Below are 15,618 nucleotides of genomic sequence, written 5' to 3'. Positions count from 1 at the left end.
CCGTAACGGGCACTTTTCATGCCGGTTTGGTTTTATTATTATGCCAAGAAGCTCGCTTAATTCTCTGCTGTCTTTCTTCTGCACTGTTGATTTACACTGTTAGTGTTTTAATTATACAATTCAGCACTCCTTAAAACATGAAAAACTGCTCAACTTTTGAAGCAATTAAAAGGCAGCAGAGTAGATCAGCCCATCAGGGATGAGATAAGTAAATCAAACAATTAAAAAACTCCTTTGGTGGCGGGGGGAGGGGGCGGGGGGGGGGAGGCGGGGAGGGGAATCGTCCCACCCAACAAACCTCCCCTCGGCGGCACCCCCGCAGCTCCCCCCGTGGCTGTGGGCTTCGTCCCAGTAACCGGTTGGAGTGTGATACTGGGAGCAACTGGTGGGACTGGTGCTGGGTGGGAGGGCTGTGGGATGCAGGGTGATGGGGACAGGGTGGCGGGGACAGGGTGATGGGGACAGGAGGATGGGGACAGGGGAATGGGCAGAAGTTGATGGGGACAGGGGGATGGTGACAGGGTGGCGGGGACAGGGTGATGGGGACAGGAGGATGGGGACGGGGTGATGGGGACAGGAGGATGGGGACAGGGGGCTGGACACAGGGTGCTGGGGACGGGAGAATGTGCACAGGGGGATGGGGACAGGAGGATGGGGACAGGGTGGTGGGGACAAGGGGGTGGACACAGAGTGACAGGGACAGGAGGATGGGCACATGGTGATGGGGACAGGGTGATGGGGACAGGGTGATGAGAACAAGAGGATGGACACAGGGTAATGGGGACAGGAGGATGGGGACAGGAGGATGGGCACGGGTGGGCACACAGGAGCCACGGCGGGGCCACTGCCAAGAGTCGAGGAGCAGCATCCCTGCAACCTCCCCGCTCCCGTGGCAGCGGGACACCCCAAGCACCCCTTCGGCCGGGAGCAGCGGGGACAGAGAGGGGCGAGCCCGGGTGCAGGACCTGGGGAGGGCCGTCCCTTCCCCAGTGTCACCTACCCCCGTCCCTCTTCCTCCTCCTTCTTCTTCTTCCTTGTAACTTCATTCCGTCACTCAGGGGAGCATCCCCGGGATTTTGGGTCTCTGGGACAAGCTGGGTCACATCCACGCTGCCGACACGAGACACGGCCCCACGACCCTCCGGTCCCCTCGCGGGCACACGGGCGCTGCCAATACCATCCCCCCGCCAGCAGTAATTAGAAGCAGAAGGTAATTAATTATCCATTTCCAAAACCACCGTGGCTGCAAGATCAGTAACCGGCAGGTAATTAATCTACGGCAGCTTTGGCACCCAGCGCCAGCTTGGGCCACCCCGGAGCGGGCGCCCACGGGGGTTCACCCCGAGGCATGGGGGCACAGTCCTGGGAAAGGCTCCCACCGGCTCCCTCCCCACGGAAAAATTCCTTCTGCACCCGCCCGGCGGGAGGGATGGTGCCAGGGCTGCGAAGCCTCTCCCGGCACCCGCAGCCCTCGGCCGTGCCAGGGACCCCTGGGGACACCCCCGGCCATGGCGGGGACCCTCCTTGGGGGGACGGGACCCTGTGAGTTACGGGCTTGAATATCCCCCAATTCTCGCTTCCGTCCACGCAGCCACGTCAGGCGTTTGTCTCCCCCGACGGTTTATTCCCTTTTAATTTGAGCCATCCGTCAGGCGGTGCCGGCACCGAGTCAGGGTGCCAGGGCAGGGTGCTTGGTGCCACAGCAGCCACATGGGAGCCACCGGCTCCATCAATTCCCTTTTCCCACCCCGGGAACGCTGGACCCAGACAAGCCGCCCCACTGCCCTTGAGCACCCCCACTCTGGATGATCGCCCAACCGAGGGGTCTCCGCATGGATGGGGGGTCCCTGGCACGGACCGAGGGGCTCCAGCACTCACAGCCGGCACGGGGCACGTGGTGTCACGTCCCCGGAGCCGGCGCAGGGTGGGTGACCCCCCCCAAAAGCACCTCCAGCATGAAATTTTAGGGCAGAGCTGGAAACTGCGGCCAAGGGGAGGGTGCGTAGCCCCCTGCCCCACTGTCCCCAGTGGCCCCACTGCACTCGATGACCCCGCTGTCCCCATCCGATCACCAAACCACCCACAACGCAGTGCCGCTGAGGAGCACCCCAGCACCCCGAAACGCCGTTCCTGCCCTGCACGGGGCTCAAGCAGGACGGGGACGGGGTGAGGGGGACCGAGGAAGCGCAGGGACAAGGACAGGATGGGGTCCCTCGCCCTCTCCATCCGCCCTCAAGGATTCTTGAAGGGGTTTAGGGCGGTTTGGGGTTTTTAAGCGTGGCTGAAGCTCCCTCTTGTGGCAAAGCTACTCCATTACAGCCCTACCGGCGCCGTCGGGCCCCAGCATCTCTCGGGGGGGAGGTTGGGAGGCTGCAAACAGCCCGCCCAAGCGGCCGTGCGGTGCCCAGGAGAAGCGCGAGGGATCGGGGAGGCCGGGAGTGTCCGGTTCTCCCGGCGTACCCTCCGTTAACCCGTTCAGCGCCGGGTGGGGGGGGGGCTGAGACCCCGCCAACTCATCGCAGAAACCGCGCCCGCCATCGCGCTGGCGGCCCCGCTCCTTTTTGTCCCTCCGCCCGAGCCGTAGCGGCGCTGCGGGTGGGGAGGGCGGGGTTAAGGCCCGGATGCGGAAGTGGCCCATCACTTCCGCTTTCTGGGCAGAGGCAGAGGCAGCTGTTGTGAGTACGGGATGGTGGCGGAGCGGGGGGTGGAATCCGCCGCCATCCGCGGCCGGACGGGGATGGGCGGCCCTGGGAACGGGCCGGGGGAGCAGAGGGGAGTCGGGGCAACCTGATGGCGGGCGGATGGGCGCGGGGCGGGGGAAGGTGATGTTGGGCGGCCGTTGTTGGGCGGTGGGACTGGGCTGACGCCATCTTGGGTTGTTTCTGCCGCAGGTTGGAGCGCTCTGAGGCCGTGCCGGAACCATGGTGAGGAGGAGGAGGGTGGCGGGGAAGGAGACGGTTGTCCATCCTTTCGCCCCGGGGGGCTGAGGGGGAGGTGAGGGAGCAGAGGGGGTCCGTGGCCCTGGGCAGGGTGAGGGGGGGGGCCGCTGTCAGCGCCTTGCGGTGCCGGGGGTCACTGTGGCCACCCCCGCGTTGGCTCATGGTAGGGGGCGGTGCTGCCGTCGAAGGGGAGGCTGTCGCTGACCTGGCTGCGGGGAGGAGAGGCGCCCTGGGGCGGCTGCTGTGGGGCGGGGGGTTTGTCTGGGGATGCTCACGGAGACCAGTGTGTGAGTTGGGGAGTGAGCTCTTGGCTGTTCTGAAGCTGAACGAGGGGAGATTGAGATGAGATCTCAGGAGGAAATTTTTGGCTGTGAGGGTGGTGAGCCCCTGGCCCAGGTTGCCCAGAGAAGCTGTGGCTGCCCCATCCCTGGAGGGGTTCAAGGCCAGGTTGGACAGGGCTTGGAGCAACCTGGGCTGGTGGGAGGTGTCCCTGCCCAGGGCACTGGGTGATCTTTAAGGTCCCTTCCAACCTAGACTATTCTGTGATTCTCCATATGGTGAGTCTCTGTTTTGCTTTTCAGCCTCGCAAGATTGAGGAGATTAAAGACTTTTTGCTGACAGCCAGGAGGAAGGACGCGAAGTGTGAGTGCTGCGTGTGTCTTTGGGGAGGAGTGAGGCGGAATGCTCCGGTGCAGGAGCTCTTCTTCCCCACCAGAGCAGGGCTGCGGGGCTGCGTGTCCCCAGGGAGCATGAGGAGCTCCTTGGCTTGGAAGCCAAGACACAGAGCTGAGGGTTTTTCTGGGCACAGCATTGGTGACGTTTGAAGCAACTTTTGCTTGGTGTTGTCTGAGGTTGCTGTCGGGGTCTCGGGTCCAGGACTGAGCTCCTCCAGGGGCTGCTGTTCTCGCACCCCCTCAGCCACTCTTCCTCAGCCATTCTTCCTCCGCGGCTGCTCACCCCGGGGTGTTTTGGCCAAGCCCCAGCTGCAGCTGACTGGAAAGTATTTGCAAATATCACCTTGTCTCTGACTTGCTGTAGTCTTCGAAAAGCTACAAGGTGTCAGACATTAGGGAGTTGTGTCAAAATGACAAGTGAATCATACTCAGACTCACGTTTTCTTTTGTTGCAAATACAAAGACCGTTATAATTGAAACACCAGAAATGCCTTGTCTCCGTATTTAACAACGCATGAAGAGTTTTCCCTCTTCTCTTGCTTGTTTGGCTCTAGCTGTCACGGGGAAGAGGCATTTCCATTCTGGAGATGTTTTTATAACTTAGCAGTGTGGGCGAGAAGGGATAGTTCAACACCGAAACGCTGTTGTAGCTGATGACAGCCCCTCACAAAGCCTCTCCGTGCCTTTCGACTCGTTCTGCGTTTCGCAGCAGCTCTCATAACACTGAGCTGCAGGGGCTCTGGGCCGGGGGGGGAGAGGAACTGGCCGCGGCCCTGAGTGAGCTGCTGAGACAAAATGGCCTTAAGGGAGTATAAAGGAGATGGGAAGCGCTGGCCGCAGAGCGCAGGAGCTGCGTTATGGGCTCCAGTGCAGCGATTCGGTTGCAGAAGACGACACGGGTAAATAACAAGCCCAGTGTGAGCCGTCACGCTCCATTGAAAATTTGCGACGCGATAAATTTTTCACAGTGCTTGTCGTAAACCGCCGCTGCGAAGCAAAACGACCTCAAAATAAAGCTGTTGGCCTTGAGAAATCTGCGCGGCGTCTCTGTGAGACGGGCTGAATCCCCTCACTGGTGCAGCAGCTTTTGATGACAACAATGTAGGAAAAAAATATTTATTTTGGATTTTGTTTGGCGCTGGTGAGCGAGGCAGGGCTGTGATGGTCCTCCCGGCTTGGGTGCGAGGGGAGGAGCCGGTGTGGGGTCACCGCCGTCCTGCTGACCTCTTCCTTCGTCCCGCAGCGGTCAAGATCAAGAAGAACAAGGATAATGTGAAATTCAAGGTGCGCTGCAGCCGGTACCTGTACACCCTGGTCATCACGGACAAGGAGAAGGCTGAGAAGCTGAAGCAGTCCCTGCCCCCAGGTATCCCTTGGCATCCAGAGGGAAACATCGTGGGATGGGGGGCAGCAGGCTGGACAGAGGTGGCTCCTGCGGAGCTACTGCTGTCCCAGTGGGACACGAGTCCTGTCCCAGCACATGTTCCCCTGTTCTGGGTCACTGACCTGTTGAGGCCACTTGGTTTTGCTGTCCCTGTGCCTAGAACTGATGCTGGAGGAAATAATGGAACGGTTTGGGTTGGAAGGGACCTTTAGATGATCTGATGATGCTGAGATGCGTCCCCGGGCGGGTGGGCAGGACAGTGAGCAGAGTGTTTCTGATCCTTAAATCGTCTCTTTCTCCTCCCCAGGTTTGGCCGTGAAGGAGCTGAAATGAGCCGTTCATGTGTAGGTTTCTCCATGTTTGTTACATAAATAAAAACCTGAAGTGTTTCTGATGTCACGTTTGTCCACCACGCTGAAACCGTGGGTGTTCTGGGGGTTCAGGAGCCATATTCAGTCTGTGCTGCAGCAGAGTGGCTGGTGATCCCCTTCCTCGGGGTGGGGGGCAGGAAGGTCCCCTTCCATGGGGGGTGGTGCTAGCGGTGGGCTCGCGGGGAACAAGGTCTGCTCCTGGGTGGGCAGAGGACCGGAGCGGGTTGCCCAGGTGGGACTGGTGTGCACTGGGATGAAGTGTTGCCCACAGCAGGCAGGGGGGGACTTGCCTGAGGGGCCGCAGCGCAGCCCTGATGGTCCTTGGCACCGGAGGGCGTCACTGTCACGGCTGTCCCCTCCGTGGGCTCTGTCGGGAGCACACCTGCCTGGCAGGGGGACAGTTTGTGGTCACCGGGTAAACTGGAGCGTCATCAGAGTTGCCCCCTTGCCCACGGGAAGCTGTGGTGGGGTGACAGCCGGGTCCTGGGGCACCTGGAGCAGGATCTGCAATGGCCCCATCCATCACACATGGCCACTGGTGTGTCACCTGTGGCTGGGACCTGTCCCTATGGCGTGTGACCTGGCACAGGCAGTGAAGGGATGTGGTAGCCCTATAGCAGCGGGTGCCACTGTGTGATGCCATTGTAGGGGTGACAGCGGTGCAGTCCCTACATGGGGGAGCAGTGCCCCTATAGCAGGGAGGTGACAGGCGTGTAGTGACCCTCCAGCGGGGAGGTGACGAGGGGGTGTGTCCCTATAGCAAGGAGGGGAATTTGGTGAGCTACCCCTCTAGCAGCCAGGTGATAGGGCTGCGGTGCCCCTGTAGCAGCGAGGGGATGGGGTGCAGTGCCACTATAGCGGGGGGGGAGTGACAGAGGTATGGTACCCCTATAGCAGGAAGGATGGGGTGCGTTTCCCCTATAGCAGGGAGGTGATGGTGTGCAGTGCCCCTATAGCAGGGGATGCAGGGTGTGGTTCCCCGATAGCGGGGAGGTGAGGTCCTTTGATACCCCTATAGCAGGGAGGTAAGGGGGTGTGGTGCCCCTGTAGCAGGGTGGTGATGGGGTGTGATGTCCCTATATCAGGGAGGATGGGGTACGGTGTCCCTGTAGCAGGGGGGTGAGGTGCTGTGATACCCCTATAGCAGAGGACACGGGGTGCGGTGCCCCTATAGCAGGGAGGTGATGGCTGTGATGTCCCTACAGCAGGGGGGTGGGATAGGGGATGCGGTGCCCTAATAGCGGAGGGGGGACAGGGGGTGCAGTGCCCCTGTAGCGGGGGGGGTGACAAGGGTGCAATGCCCCTATAGCAGGACAGTGATGAGGTGTGGTGTCCCTATAGCTGGGGGGGGCGGTGACAAGGGTCTGGTGCCCCTGCAGCAGGGAGGTGACGGCTGTGATGCCCCTGTAGGAGGACAGTGATGAGGTGTGATGCCCCTATAGCAGGGGGGTGACAGGGGTGCGATGCCCCTATAGCAGGGGACAGGGGGTGCGGTGCCCCTACGGGGTGACACCGAGGTGTGTGGGGGGGTTCGGTGCCTCCGGCTGGCGTGGGCGTGGCCGGGGGTGGGCGTGGCTCGGTGGGCGGAGCCCCGCGGCGTGGCGGCGCGGCCCTTCCCCACCCCCGGCCCTGGCCCCGGCCCCGGCCCCGGCGGCTCCATCGCGGCCGCGGCCCCGCCGCCCCCCGCCATGCCGCCCGCCCGCGCCGACTACCTGGCGCCGTGGTGGGCGGCCTGGCTCCACGGGCTGCCGCACCGCGGCCTGCGCCTCCAGCCCGTCCCCTCCGCCTTCCGACCGCGGGACCCCGACTACCAGCAGGTACCGACCCCGCGCCCGCCGACCCCCTCCCGGCGCCCGCCGACCCCCTCCTCGCGCTGCACCCCACTGCGGACGGAGCCCGCTCTCGGGCAGGGGTCCCGCTTGCCGGCGGGGCTCCGTTCCCCCCCTCCCCGTCCTCGCCGCTTTCATGCCGGCGCCAGCTCTGATCTCACGGCCGCACAAAGCGCCCTTCTTCCCCGGGGCAGGCGGCGGGGGCGCGGGGCCCCCCCGCCGGACCAGCCGGCACCGGCTCTGCCGGAGCCCCCCCCGCCTCCCCCCCGTCCCTCCCAGGGGGTGCGAAGCGGGGGGTCACCCCTCGCCTTGGCGGTGCCGCAGCCCCCCGGCATCCCAGGGCACGGACCGCCGTGACCCCGGAATGAGGAGCGGGGGGGCAGCCCCGGTGTCCCACCCCCCCCCCCCCCCGGAGGGGCTGCTGCACCCCGGCTCGGTGGCCCCGTGTGGGGACAGGGGACGCTTCCTCTTTCCCCGTGTGACCGTCCTGTGGGACACTGGACGTGGCCGCATCCTGCCGGGCGCCCTGCGGCATGTGACGGCCGCAGCCGCTGACTGTCCCCTCTCGCTTTCCCAGTCGCTGCTTTTCCTTGGCTTGGTGGCTGCCGTCTGCCTCGGCCTCAACCTCCTCTTCCTCACCGTCTACCTGATCTGCCTCTGCTGCTGCAAGAGGGACCAGGAGCCCGAGACCAAGCGGCCCCACTCCTGCTGCGTCACCTGGATGGCCGTCACCGCCGGGCTCATCTGCTGGTGAGAATGGGGACCCCGTGCTGTCCTCTCAGCGACGACGGGGGTCTACGCTCCGGCCATGAGTTGCTTTAATTATATCTGTGCCATTAAATGCAGTCCATCCCTCCCTCACTCCCTGCCGGTGCCGGGGCAGCGCCGGGGACCAGCCACGGGCCAGCCCTGTCCCTGTCCCCACCGCGGCTGTGCCGCCTTCCCGGCTAATCCCGGCCGGGAGCGGGGCTGGGTCACTAATCCCAGCCCGGAGCAGATGGCAGGCGGCAGCGTGACCCAGCTGGCAGGTCCCGTGTGCGCCCGGCCTTAATTGCGACCGGAGCAATTAGGCAAGGGGAACACTTCTTTGCCCGGCAGCGTGCTGGTGGCTTTCCGAGCCCGTCTCAGGTTTTGGCAGTCAGTGGCTGGGAGGACACCCTGCCAGCCGGCCCGGGTGCCTCCCGGCAGGCCTGGCCCCGCGAAGGGGGACGGGATGGGACACGGGGCTCTTTCGCTGCCCGGCCATGACCCGCTTGCCAGACAAAGGGGCTGGTTTTGCCTGGGCGGAGCGAGATGGCTGCCTGCAAGCGTTGTTCGGAGCAGGGAAATGGCACTAATGAGCTTGGCGTGCTCCCCCCGGGACCACCCCCCCCACCCCGGGTCCTCCTGCTCCTCCAGCCTCGGGGCGCCCGCTGGCAGGCGGCAGGGGACCATTCTCCAGCTCCCCCGGGGCTTTGAAACCCCCCCTGACAGCCACGCTGAGCCTGTTTGCAGCTGTTAAAGGCCTGATGTGGTGAATGGGCTGGTGTCTGTCGGTTTTATTGGGGTCTGCCATGGGGACGGGGACAGCATCGCACACGCCAGGCACGGGCACGTCCCTCCTTGGAGCTGGCTCCTGTCTCCATCCCAGCTTCGCCTGCTGGCACACCAGGTGCCAGGGAGCGCCGAAGTGGCCGCGGTGAGCTCGCCACGGGGCCTGGAGTGGCCACGGCACAGCCCCCAGCCTGCTGCCTGCCTCCCTCCTGGGGGTGAGCCCAGGAGCAGTTTAATCAGTAGCGGCATCGCTTCCAGCGGATTCCCCTAATCTGCTTTGCCCAGCCCCTCCACCCTCAATCTCTCAGAGTTTGGCAGAAGGAGCTTCAAACCTGCCGTGTCCGGCCTGTGGAGCAGCTCCGGGCTCGGCTGTCCCAGGGCCCCGTGGGCACCAGGAGGGAGCATGTCCCCATCATGGTGCCGTCCCTGTCCTGTCTGCTTTAGCTCTGCCCTGCCGCGGGTGCAGGTCCCCTGAAACCGGGATGCTCCGGGGAGTGTCCCCTGTCCAGCCAGTGTCCCCCCAAGGCAGGGCACCCATGTCAGGGTGAGCGTTTCCCTCCCCTCTGACTGGGGGTCCCCTCTGTGCTTGCAGCACGGCCGTCGGCATCGGCTTCTACGGCAACAGCGAGACCAACGACGGGGTGTACCAGCTGCTCTACGCCCTGGACCACGCCAACCACACAATCACCGGCATCGACTCCCTGGTAGGGCCACGGGGCAGGGTCCCCCTACGTGACCCACTCCGTCTCCCCCAGGGTTGCGTCAATTCCCCCATCCCGGGTTTGGTTAAAGCACTGGGGAGGGAGGCATCCAGCTGGAGGGACCCTGCCGGCCGAGCCCCCGGGGCGGCCATGCCACACCGAGCACGGGAGGGTGACGTCACCCCACAGAATGGGGCCTTTGTGGCCGGGAAGGGCTGTCCCAGAGGATGGATCCGGCTTGAGCATGAGGGGTTGGTGTGGGGCCGCTCTCCTGGAGGGTCAGCATCCCACAGATGGGGCGAATGGCTCTGCTGAGTGCGGGGCTGACAGTGGGGAAGTCCCCGGTGCGGGGCTGACCGTCCCCGTTGTCCCCAGGTGGCGGGCACCACACAGCAGATGCAGGTGGGGTTGGAGCAGCACCTGGCGCGGCTGAACGAGCTGCTGGCCACCCGGGGGGACTACCTGCAGACCCTCAAGTTCATGCAGCAGTTGGCCGGCAGCATCGTCCTTCAGCTCTCAGGGCTGCCCGTCTGGCGGGGGGCTAGCGCCGAGCTCACCGTGCTGGCCAGCCATGTCTCCTACGTGGAGTATTACCGGTGAGCGGGGCCATGGGATGGCGCTGGGCTGCCAAATCGGCTGCTGGTGGGGCTGGGGAGGTGGGCACACCTGACGGAGCCTTCCTCTGTGCCCAGGTGGTTGGCTTATCTCCTCTTCTTCATCCTCGTCCTCACCGTCTGCCTCCTGGCCTGCCTGGGGCTGGCCAAGCGCTCCCGTTGCCTCCTCACCACGTGAGTATCCCATGGCCAGGCTTGGTGGCGCCGGAGCTGCCGGGGGGGACACACACACAGTTGGATCCCATGGCGTGCTCACCCCTCTCCCCGCAGGATGCTGTGCTGCGGGCTGCTGACACTCATCCTCAGCTGGGCCTCCATGGCCGTGGACACGGCGGCAGCGGTGGTGAGCAGGGCTGGGAGGGGAGGGGTGGTACCGGCCGTGCCGGGGCAGAGCCGAGAGCACCGTCTCATCCTTCCCAGCCCCGACGATGTCCCTCTTGTCCTCACAGGGCACCAGCGACTTCTGCGTGGCTCCAGACAAGTTCATCATGAACCAGACGGAGAGCGACATCAGCGCAGGTGAGGGCTGGTCCCAGGGCATGGCGTGGAGATGAGCTCAGGGCAGGGACCCCAGTGCTCCCCCAAAACCCACGGGGAGGTTTGGGGGGGTCCAGAGCTCCCCGCTGCCGTGCTGTCCGCCCTGGGCTGCGCTCTGCCCCCCAGGACGCTCACACCAACATCTGCCGTTTGCTTTGCAGAAGTGGTTCACTATTACCTGTACTGTGACCAGAGCCTGAGCAACCCCTTCCAGCAGGTATGGGGGAGCCGCCCCCCGGCTTTGTGCTGCCTGGGACTGGGGGGGTGCCCCCCAGCAGCTCTGTGACCGCTCTCCGCTCCCCCCCTTGCAGGCTCTCACCGTCTTCCAGCGCTCGCTCACCACCATGCAGATCCAGATCCAGGGCCTGATACAGTTTGCACTGCCCCTCTTCCCCACGGCCGAGGTACAGGGTGGGAGGAGCCAGGAACCCATGCCCCCCTCTCTGCTCCCCATCCCACCCAGCACTGCCCTGACCCCCCACTTCTCCTGCAGAAAGACCTGCTGGGGGTCCAGCAGCTCCTGAACTCCTCAGAGACCAGCCTGCACCAGCTCACGGCCATGCTGGACTGCCGGGGGCTGCACAAGGTGAGGGGGGGCCGGGACAGGGGTGCGTAGCGCTGGGGGTCACCCCCCACCACCACCACCAGCCCTGCCCCATCCCGTCTCCTGCCGCAGGACTACCTGGACGCCCTTATCGGCATCTGCTACGACGGGGTGGAGGGTTTGCTCTACTTGGTCCTCTTCTCCCTGCTGGTAGCCGCCTCCTTCTCCACCATCATCTGTGCCACGCCACGCGCCTGGAAGCACTTCACTGGCCGGTGGGTCTGCCCGCAGCCCCTGCCTTCACCGGGGGGCACAGGGCACGTGTGCGGCACGAGCTGGGCACGGGGGAGAACTGGCTTTGGGGCTCGGGGGGGTGAGCACCAGTGTCTTGTCCCCGCAGGGACCGGGACTACGATGACATGGACGAGGAAGACCCCTTCAACCCGCAGGCCCGTCGCATCGCCACCCATAACCCGGCCCGGGGGCAGCTCCGCAGCTTCTGCAGCTACAGCAGCAGCCTGGGCAGCCAGAGCAGCCTGCACCCCCCGGCGCAGACCATCTCCAACGCCCCCGTCTCTGAGTACATGTGAGACCCGCCCCCCCCGCTTCCTCGGAGGGGCTGACCCTCGGGTCCCCCCACCTCGGGGATGAAGCATCACCCCGCTTCAGGGACATGGGACGATGGTGGGGGTCTTGCCATGCCCCCCGCTCTGACAGGCTCTCCCCCTCCAGGAACCAAGCCGTGCTCTTCGGTGGTAACCCGCGCTACGAGAACGTCCCCCTGATCGGCAGAGGCTCTCCTCCTCCCACGGTACGGTGGACGCCCGAGGCCAAGTCCTTCTTGTGATGCCCCGTGGGCCGGGGGGGGATTAGCTGGGTGGCCAGGTGCCCCTCTGCTTCACTGGGAAGCCGCTCGCCCAGGGCACCGACAGAGTGGGGATGGGGACGGGTGAGCTCGGTCCCCTCCTCCTGCCCTTGCGGAGGACGTGCCCCATCTGCGAGCGCATCCCTCCTGCCCGTCTCACTAACCCAGTTCCCGGCCGGCCCGCGGGGGCTGCGGGGAGAGGTCACCAGCCACGTGCTCGGAGGAGACCGAAATAGTCTTCCCTTCAGCTGCTCTTCTCTGCTTTATTTCTTATTTATTCTGACTTTCAAAGGACACTTTCCGCAGTCACCCCTGCATGTTTACATTTCCCCGCTGTTTGTTTAAGTCCATCCTGCCTGTTAACGCCTGCTTTATTTTTTTTTATTTCTTTTTTTATTTTTTATTATTTTTTTTGCATCAATTATTTTGGAGCTAAGTTGCCCATCAAGAGTAAGTTCAGCCGCTTCCTTCTCCTTCCTCCTCCTCCTGGGGCAGCAGCCGGGTTCCCACCCTCCTTCCCCTCCTTGGTGCCTCCCTCCATCCCCTTTTCCCGTGGGGCTGGTTTGATTTTGGGGAGAGCTTGGAAGGCTCTAGGGGGGACGGGGCTGTGGTTTGTCCCCAGCGCAGGCACAAGAGGGGATTGATTTGCAGCTCCCATGTGTCGGGATGGCTGGAAAAGGTCCCAATCTCTGTCCCCTTCTTGGTGCAGTTTTTCCCCTTCCCTTTCTGATAGCATCTAATCTCCTTTGATGCCTCCATCCGAAGCAGCAATGTCCCCCCGGCTCACCCCTCGCGGGCATAGTGGTGGCATGGGGGTGGCACCGCGGTGGGGCTGGGGACGTGGCTCGGGGCACGCTGCCGCGGCAGGGACACCACGCTCGCCTCTTCTGGGGAAGATTTTTTGCCATCAGGTGAAAGCCTGGAGCCGCTCCAGCGCGGGAGCCTGTAATCGGATTGCGCAGACCTGGCAGCTGGCGAGCCTCTTCCCCGGGGATGGACAAACGGGGGGGATTAATTTGAGCGCTTCTCCCCACCCTGAATGGTCTAATTTAACCAGGATTCAGATCCCTGAGGAAGGACTTTCATGGTCCAAAATAACAAACTAGGAATAATCTTCCTTAATGCCTGGCTGGGGTGCCCCTCCCTCCACAAAATGCTGGAGAAATTTAATTCTGCAGCGTTGGCGGGGCGGGGGGGAGCTGAGGTTTTGCCCTGGGCTCACCGGTACCCCCTTCCTGGTGCGGCGGGGGGACCTTGTCCTGCTGGGGACCCCCAGGGGGTTCAGCCTGCAGCGACTGCCGGTGCAGGCACCCAGTGAGCCCCGGCACGGCCAGGGTAAGGATTGTGTGCGGACAGGGAAGATGAGGGGGCAAAACCCAGCTCAGCTGCTGCAGAGACCCGGCCCAAGCCTGAGTGTCAGGGCTAAAGCCCATCCTGCTCCACCGCTGTGCCAGCTCAGCCAGTGCGTGCAGTGCCACCGTCCCCGTGCTGGTGCAGGAAGGGGAGCTCAAGCCCATCCTGGTGCAAGCCCTTCGGGATCGGACACATCCAGGCTCAGCAACTGGGGCTGAATCCGCTGCCAGGCTGGTGTGGGAAGGTGGAGGATGAACCTGGCTGACATCCCAGCAGTGCGGGAAGGGGCAAAGCAGAGCTTGAGGACACTCAAAGTGTTTTGGCTGGGGGGTGTCTTGTCTTCCATCCCTTGAAGAGGCTGGGACCAGGGTCTGGCCCCCTTACCCATGGCAGCCCGGCAGATGAATTGGGGATTAATACAAGCGGGAAGTAATCTTCCCTCTCCATCCTCGGGCTTTCTCTGGCAGCACGTAGCGGAGCAGGGTTGGGTTGGAGGTGGCTGGTGGGGCTTGGTGGCGCACGCCATGGGTCGGGGGTACGCTGACCCCTGTGTCCTCTCCCCGCAGTACTCCCCGAGCATGCGAGCCACCTACCTGTCCGTCACCGATGAGCACATCAGGCAGCACGGCACCGAGTTCCCAGCCTAACGCGCTCGCCCCGAGCAGCTCGCGGGAGGAGAAAATGCCACCGGCGTTTCTGTAACGGAAACCAAAGACACCTGGAAAAGACGTGGTGGGAAGCCCAACGGTGGCTGGAGGATGAGCCCCGGTGGCGGGGAGACCCCCGCGTGCTCTGCGCGCCCTCCTCTCCCCCTCGGCAGCTTCTGCTCAGTCTCAAGTCTTCCTGCCTTACGGCTGACAGTGACTCCGGGGCCGAATGCCAGCCGGCAGCACGGCAGCACCGCAGCCAGGCTCCTGGTGCACCAGGAAGACCAGAGATGCTTCAAGCCCCTGCGTCGGTTTCTCCTTTCCCTTCCCGTCTGCACCAGCTCGGGGATGTTTTACGCCACGGAGGGGAGCCTTCTCCAGCTCCCCCTGCCTGGAGCACCAAACCTGGGGCCATGGGCTGCCCCCCAGCACCAGCCCCTTGGGGAGGGGTCCAGGCTCCTTCGCTCCTGTAGCAATGCAGTACCAACCACTAGTGATCCCAGCGCCCGCGGGTGGCTTTGCTACCCCCTGACGGCTCCCCTCTGCCAAGCTCCCGCTCCGCACGGGCAGAGCCGGCTCCCCGTGCCCCCCTCGCTGTCCCCCAGCCGGAGCCGCCCCAGCCCCACGTTCAGAGGCTGTAGAATTAGGGATGTTTTGGCCTTGCTGGTTTTCCTTTGCTTTGCTTCTGGGTTTTTTATGAGTCCTCTGCAAGGCAGAGGCGCGGTTCGACTCGCTGCCTCTGTCCCAGCGTGGTTTTACTGCAGTGCATGTTGGTTGCAGGCTTTTGGCTGGTTTCTAGGCTCTGTTTGGCAATTCGGCTCCCTGGGGCGGGCAGGCCAGCAGCATGGGCTGGGGCAGGCTCCCCTCCTTCTGCAGGACAGCTCTCGTCTAACCAGAACTCCCCTGGGAGAGGGTCAGGGACTACTCCGGCATCCCTGGGGCAGGATGCAGTCTCGGGGAGGGCACGGTCCTGCCGCCTTCCCTGGGCGAGTTCAGCTCTCGTAGCCACATTGGGCAATGCGGCGGTGGCTTAGGCGGGGCTGGGTTTGCCCCAGGGCTCTTCCTCACCGCAACGGCTGTACCTTGCTGCAGGTGGGCAAAGGCTTTCCCTGTCTGATTGCAATTAGCGGCTTGTGCTGCTGGTTCTGGTTATCCATCCCTGCCTCCCTGCTTTGGCTAACAGTGCTGCAGCCAGGCAGCCCCCCCGGGGTGGCCATGCTGTGCCCCTCAGGCCAGCCGGGCGGGGGTCTTACTTGATAGCAGTGACTCACTGTGTCTTTTAAAGATAACTTTGTACATACCCTTGGGTCCCCTAACACCGTCTGTCCGTGTTGCGTATGACTAGCATTACTTGCTGTTGGAAACTTCCAGGGGACGAGTTTTTTGGGGGTTTGTTTTGGTTTGGTTTTTTTTTTTTTGGCTTTTAATGTTTCGATGTAACGGTACTGGTAGAAGAGCTGTTTTTAAACGCATGTGAACTAACCTCATTAGGACTCTGTCTAGGGGCTGGAGTCCGGCCTGATTTGTATGTGCCCTTTGGGGGAAACGACAATAAACACTTGTACTAAACTTACCTCCTCCCTGTGGGTCTCTCTGGGCCTCCTCTGCTCTGCCAGGCCGGGACTGC

At 63.5% G+C, this 15,618-nt stretch overlaps 2 protein-coding genes across 4 annotated transcripts in view; both read left to right on the top strand.

The window, feature by feature from the left end:
- Positions 1 to 5,386, top strand: part of RPL38 (ribosomal protein L38) — a 50,111-nt gene extending 44,725 nt beyond the window's left edge. For 2 of the 3 annotated variants that reach the window (XM_054221891.1, XM_054221893.1), the window contains exons 2-5: positions 2,892 to 2,924; positions 3,521 to 3,581; positions 4,857 to 4,979; positions 5,305 to 5,386. In XM_054221891.1, the coding sequence (XP_054077866.1) occupies positions 2,922 to 2,924; positions 3,521 to 3,581; positions 4,857 to 4,979; positions 5,305 to 5,330 (213 nt within the window). In that variant the 5' untranslated portion in view covers positions 2,892 to 2,921 and the 3' untranslated portion in view covers positions 5,331 to 5,386. Of the gene's footprint in view, positions 1 to 2,591; positions 2,676 to 2,891; positions 2,925 to 3,520; positions 3,582 to 4,856; positions 4,980 to 5,304 lie in introns of those variants that run through there. The other variant, XM_054221890.1, reaches the window with a different exon arrangement.
- Positions 5,387 to 7,023: 1,637 nt separating this feature from the next.
- Positions 7,024 to 15,560, top strand: TTYH2 (tweety family member 2). The gene is made up of 14 exons (XM_054222024.1): positions 7,024 to 7,185; positions 7,775 to 7,947; positions 9,323 to 9,434; positions 9,807 to 10,027; positions 10,124 to 10,219; positions 10,316 to 10,388; positions 10,495 to 10,564; positions 10,744 to 10,799; positions 10,894 to 10,986; positions 11,076 to 11,168; positions 11,259 to 11,401; positions 11,527 to 11,712; positions 11,859 to 11,937; positions 13,911 to 15,560. The coding sequence occupies exons 1-14, from the start codon at positions 7,057 to 7,059 to the stop codon at positions 13,989 to 13,991; spliced, it is 1,605 nt and encodes a 534-aa protein (XP_054077999.1). The 5' UTR covers positions 7,024 to 7,056; the 3' UTR covers positions 13,992 to 15,560.
- Positions 15,561 to 15,618: the final 58 nt, after the last annotated feature.

Source organism: Rissa tridactyla, chromosome 15 (genome assembly GCF_028500815.1).
Source record: "Rissa tridactyla isolate bRisTri1 chromosome 15, bRisTri1.patW.cur.20221130, whole genome shotgun sequence".
Classification (NCBI taxonomy): Eukaryota; Metazoa; Chordata; class Aves; order Charadriiformes; family Laridae; genus Rissa; species Rissa tridactyla.
Note: the sequence above shows the minus strand (reverse complement) of the source record. Positions and strands in the feature narration are given on the sequence as shown.

Bases quoted from the DNA above. Each gene is read 5' to 3' on its own strand.
- TTYH2 (XM_054222024.1), top strand. From the start codon at position 7,057: ATGCCGCCCGCCCGCGCCGACTACCTGGCGCCGTGGTGGGCGGCCTGG. The intron at 10,028-10,123 runs GTGAGCGGGGCC...CTCTGTGCCCAG, and splicing joins TCCTACGTGGAGTATTACCG to GTGGTTGGCTTATCTCCTCT. The intron at 11,938-13,910 runs GTACGGTGGACG...CTCTCCCCGCAG, and splicing joins GAGGCTCTCCTCCTCCCACG to TACTCCCCGAGCATGCGAGC.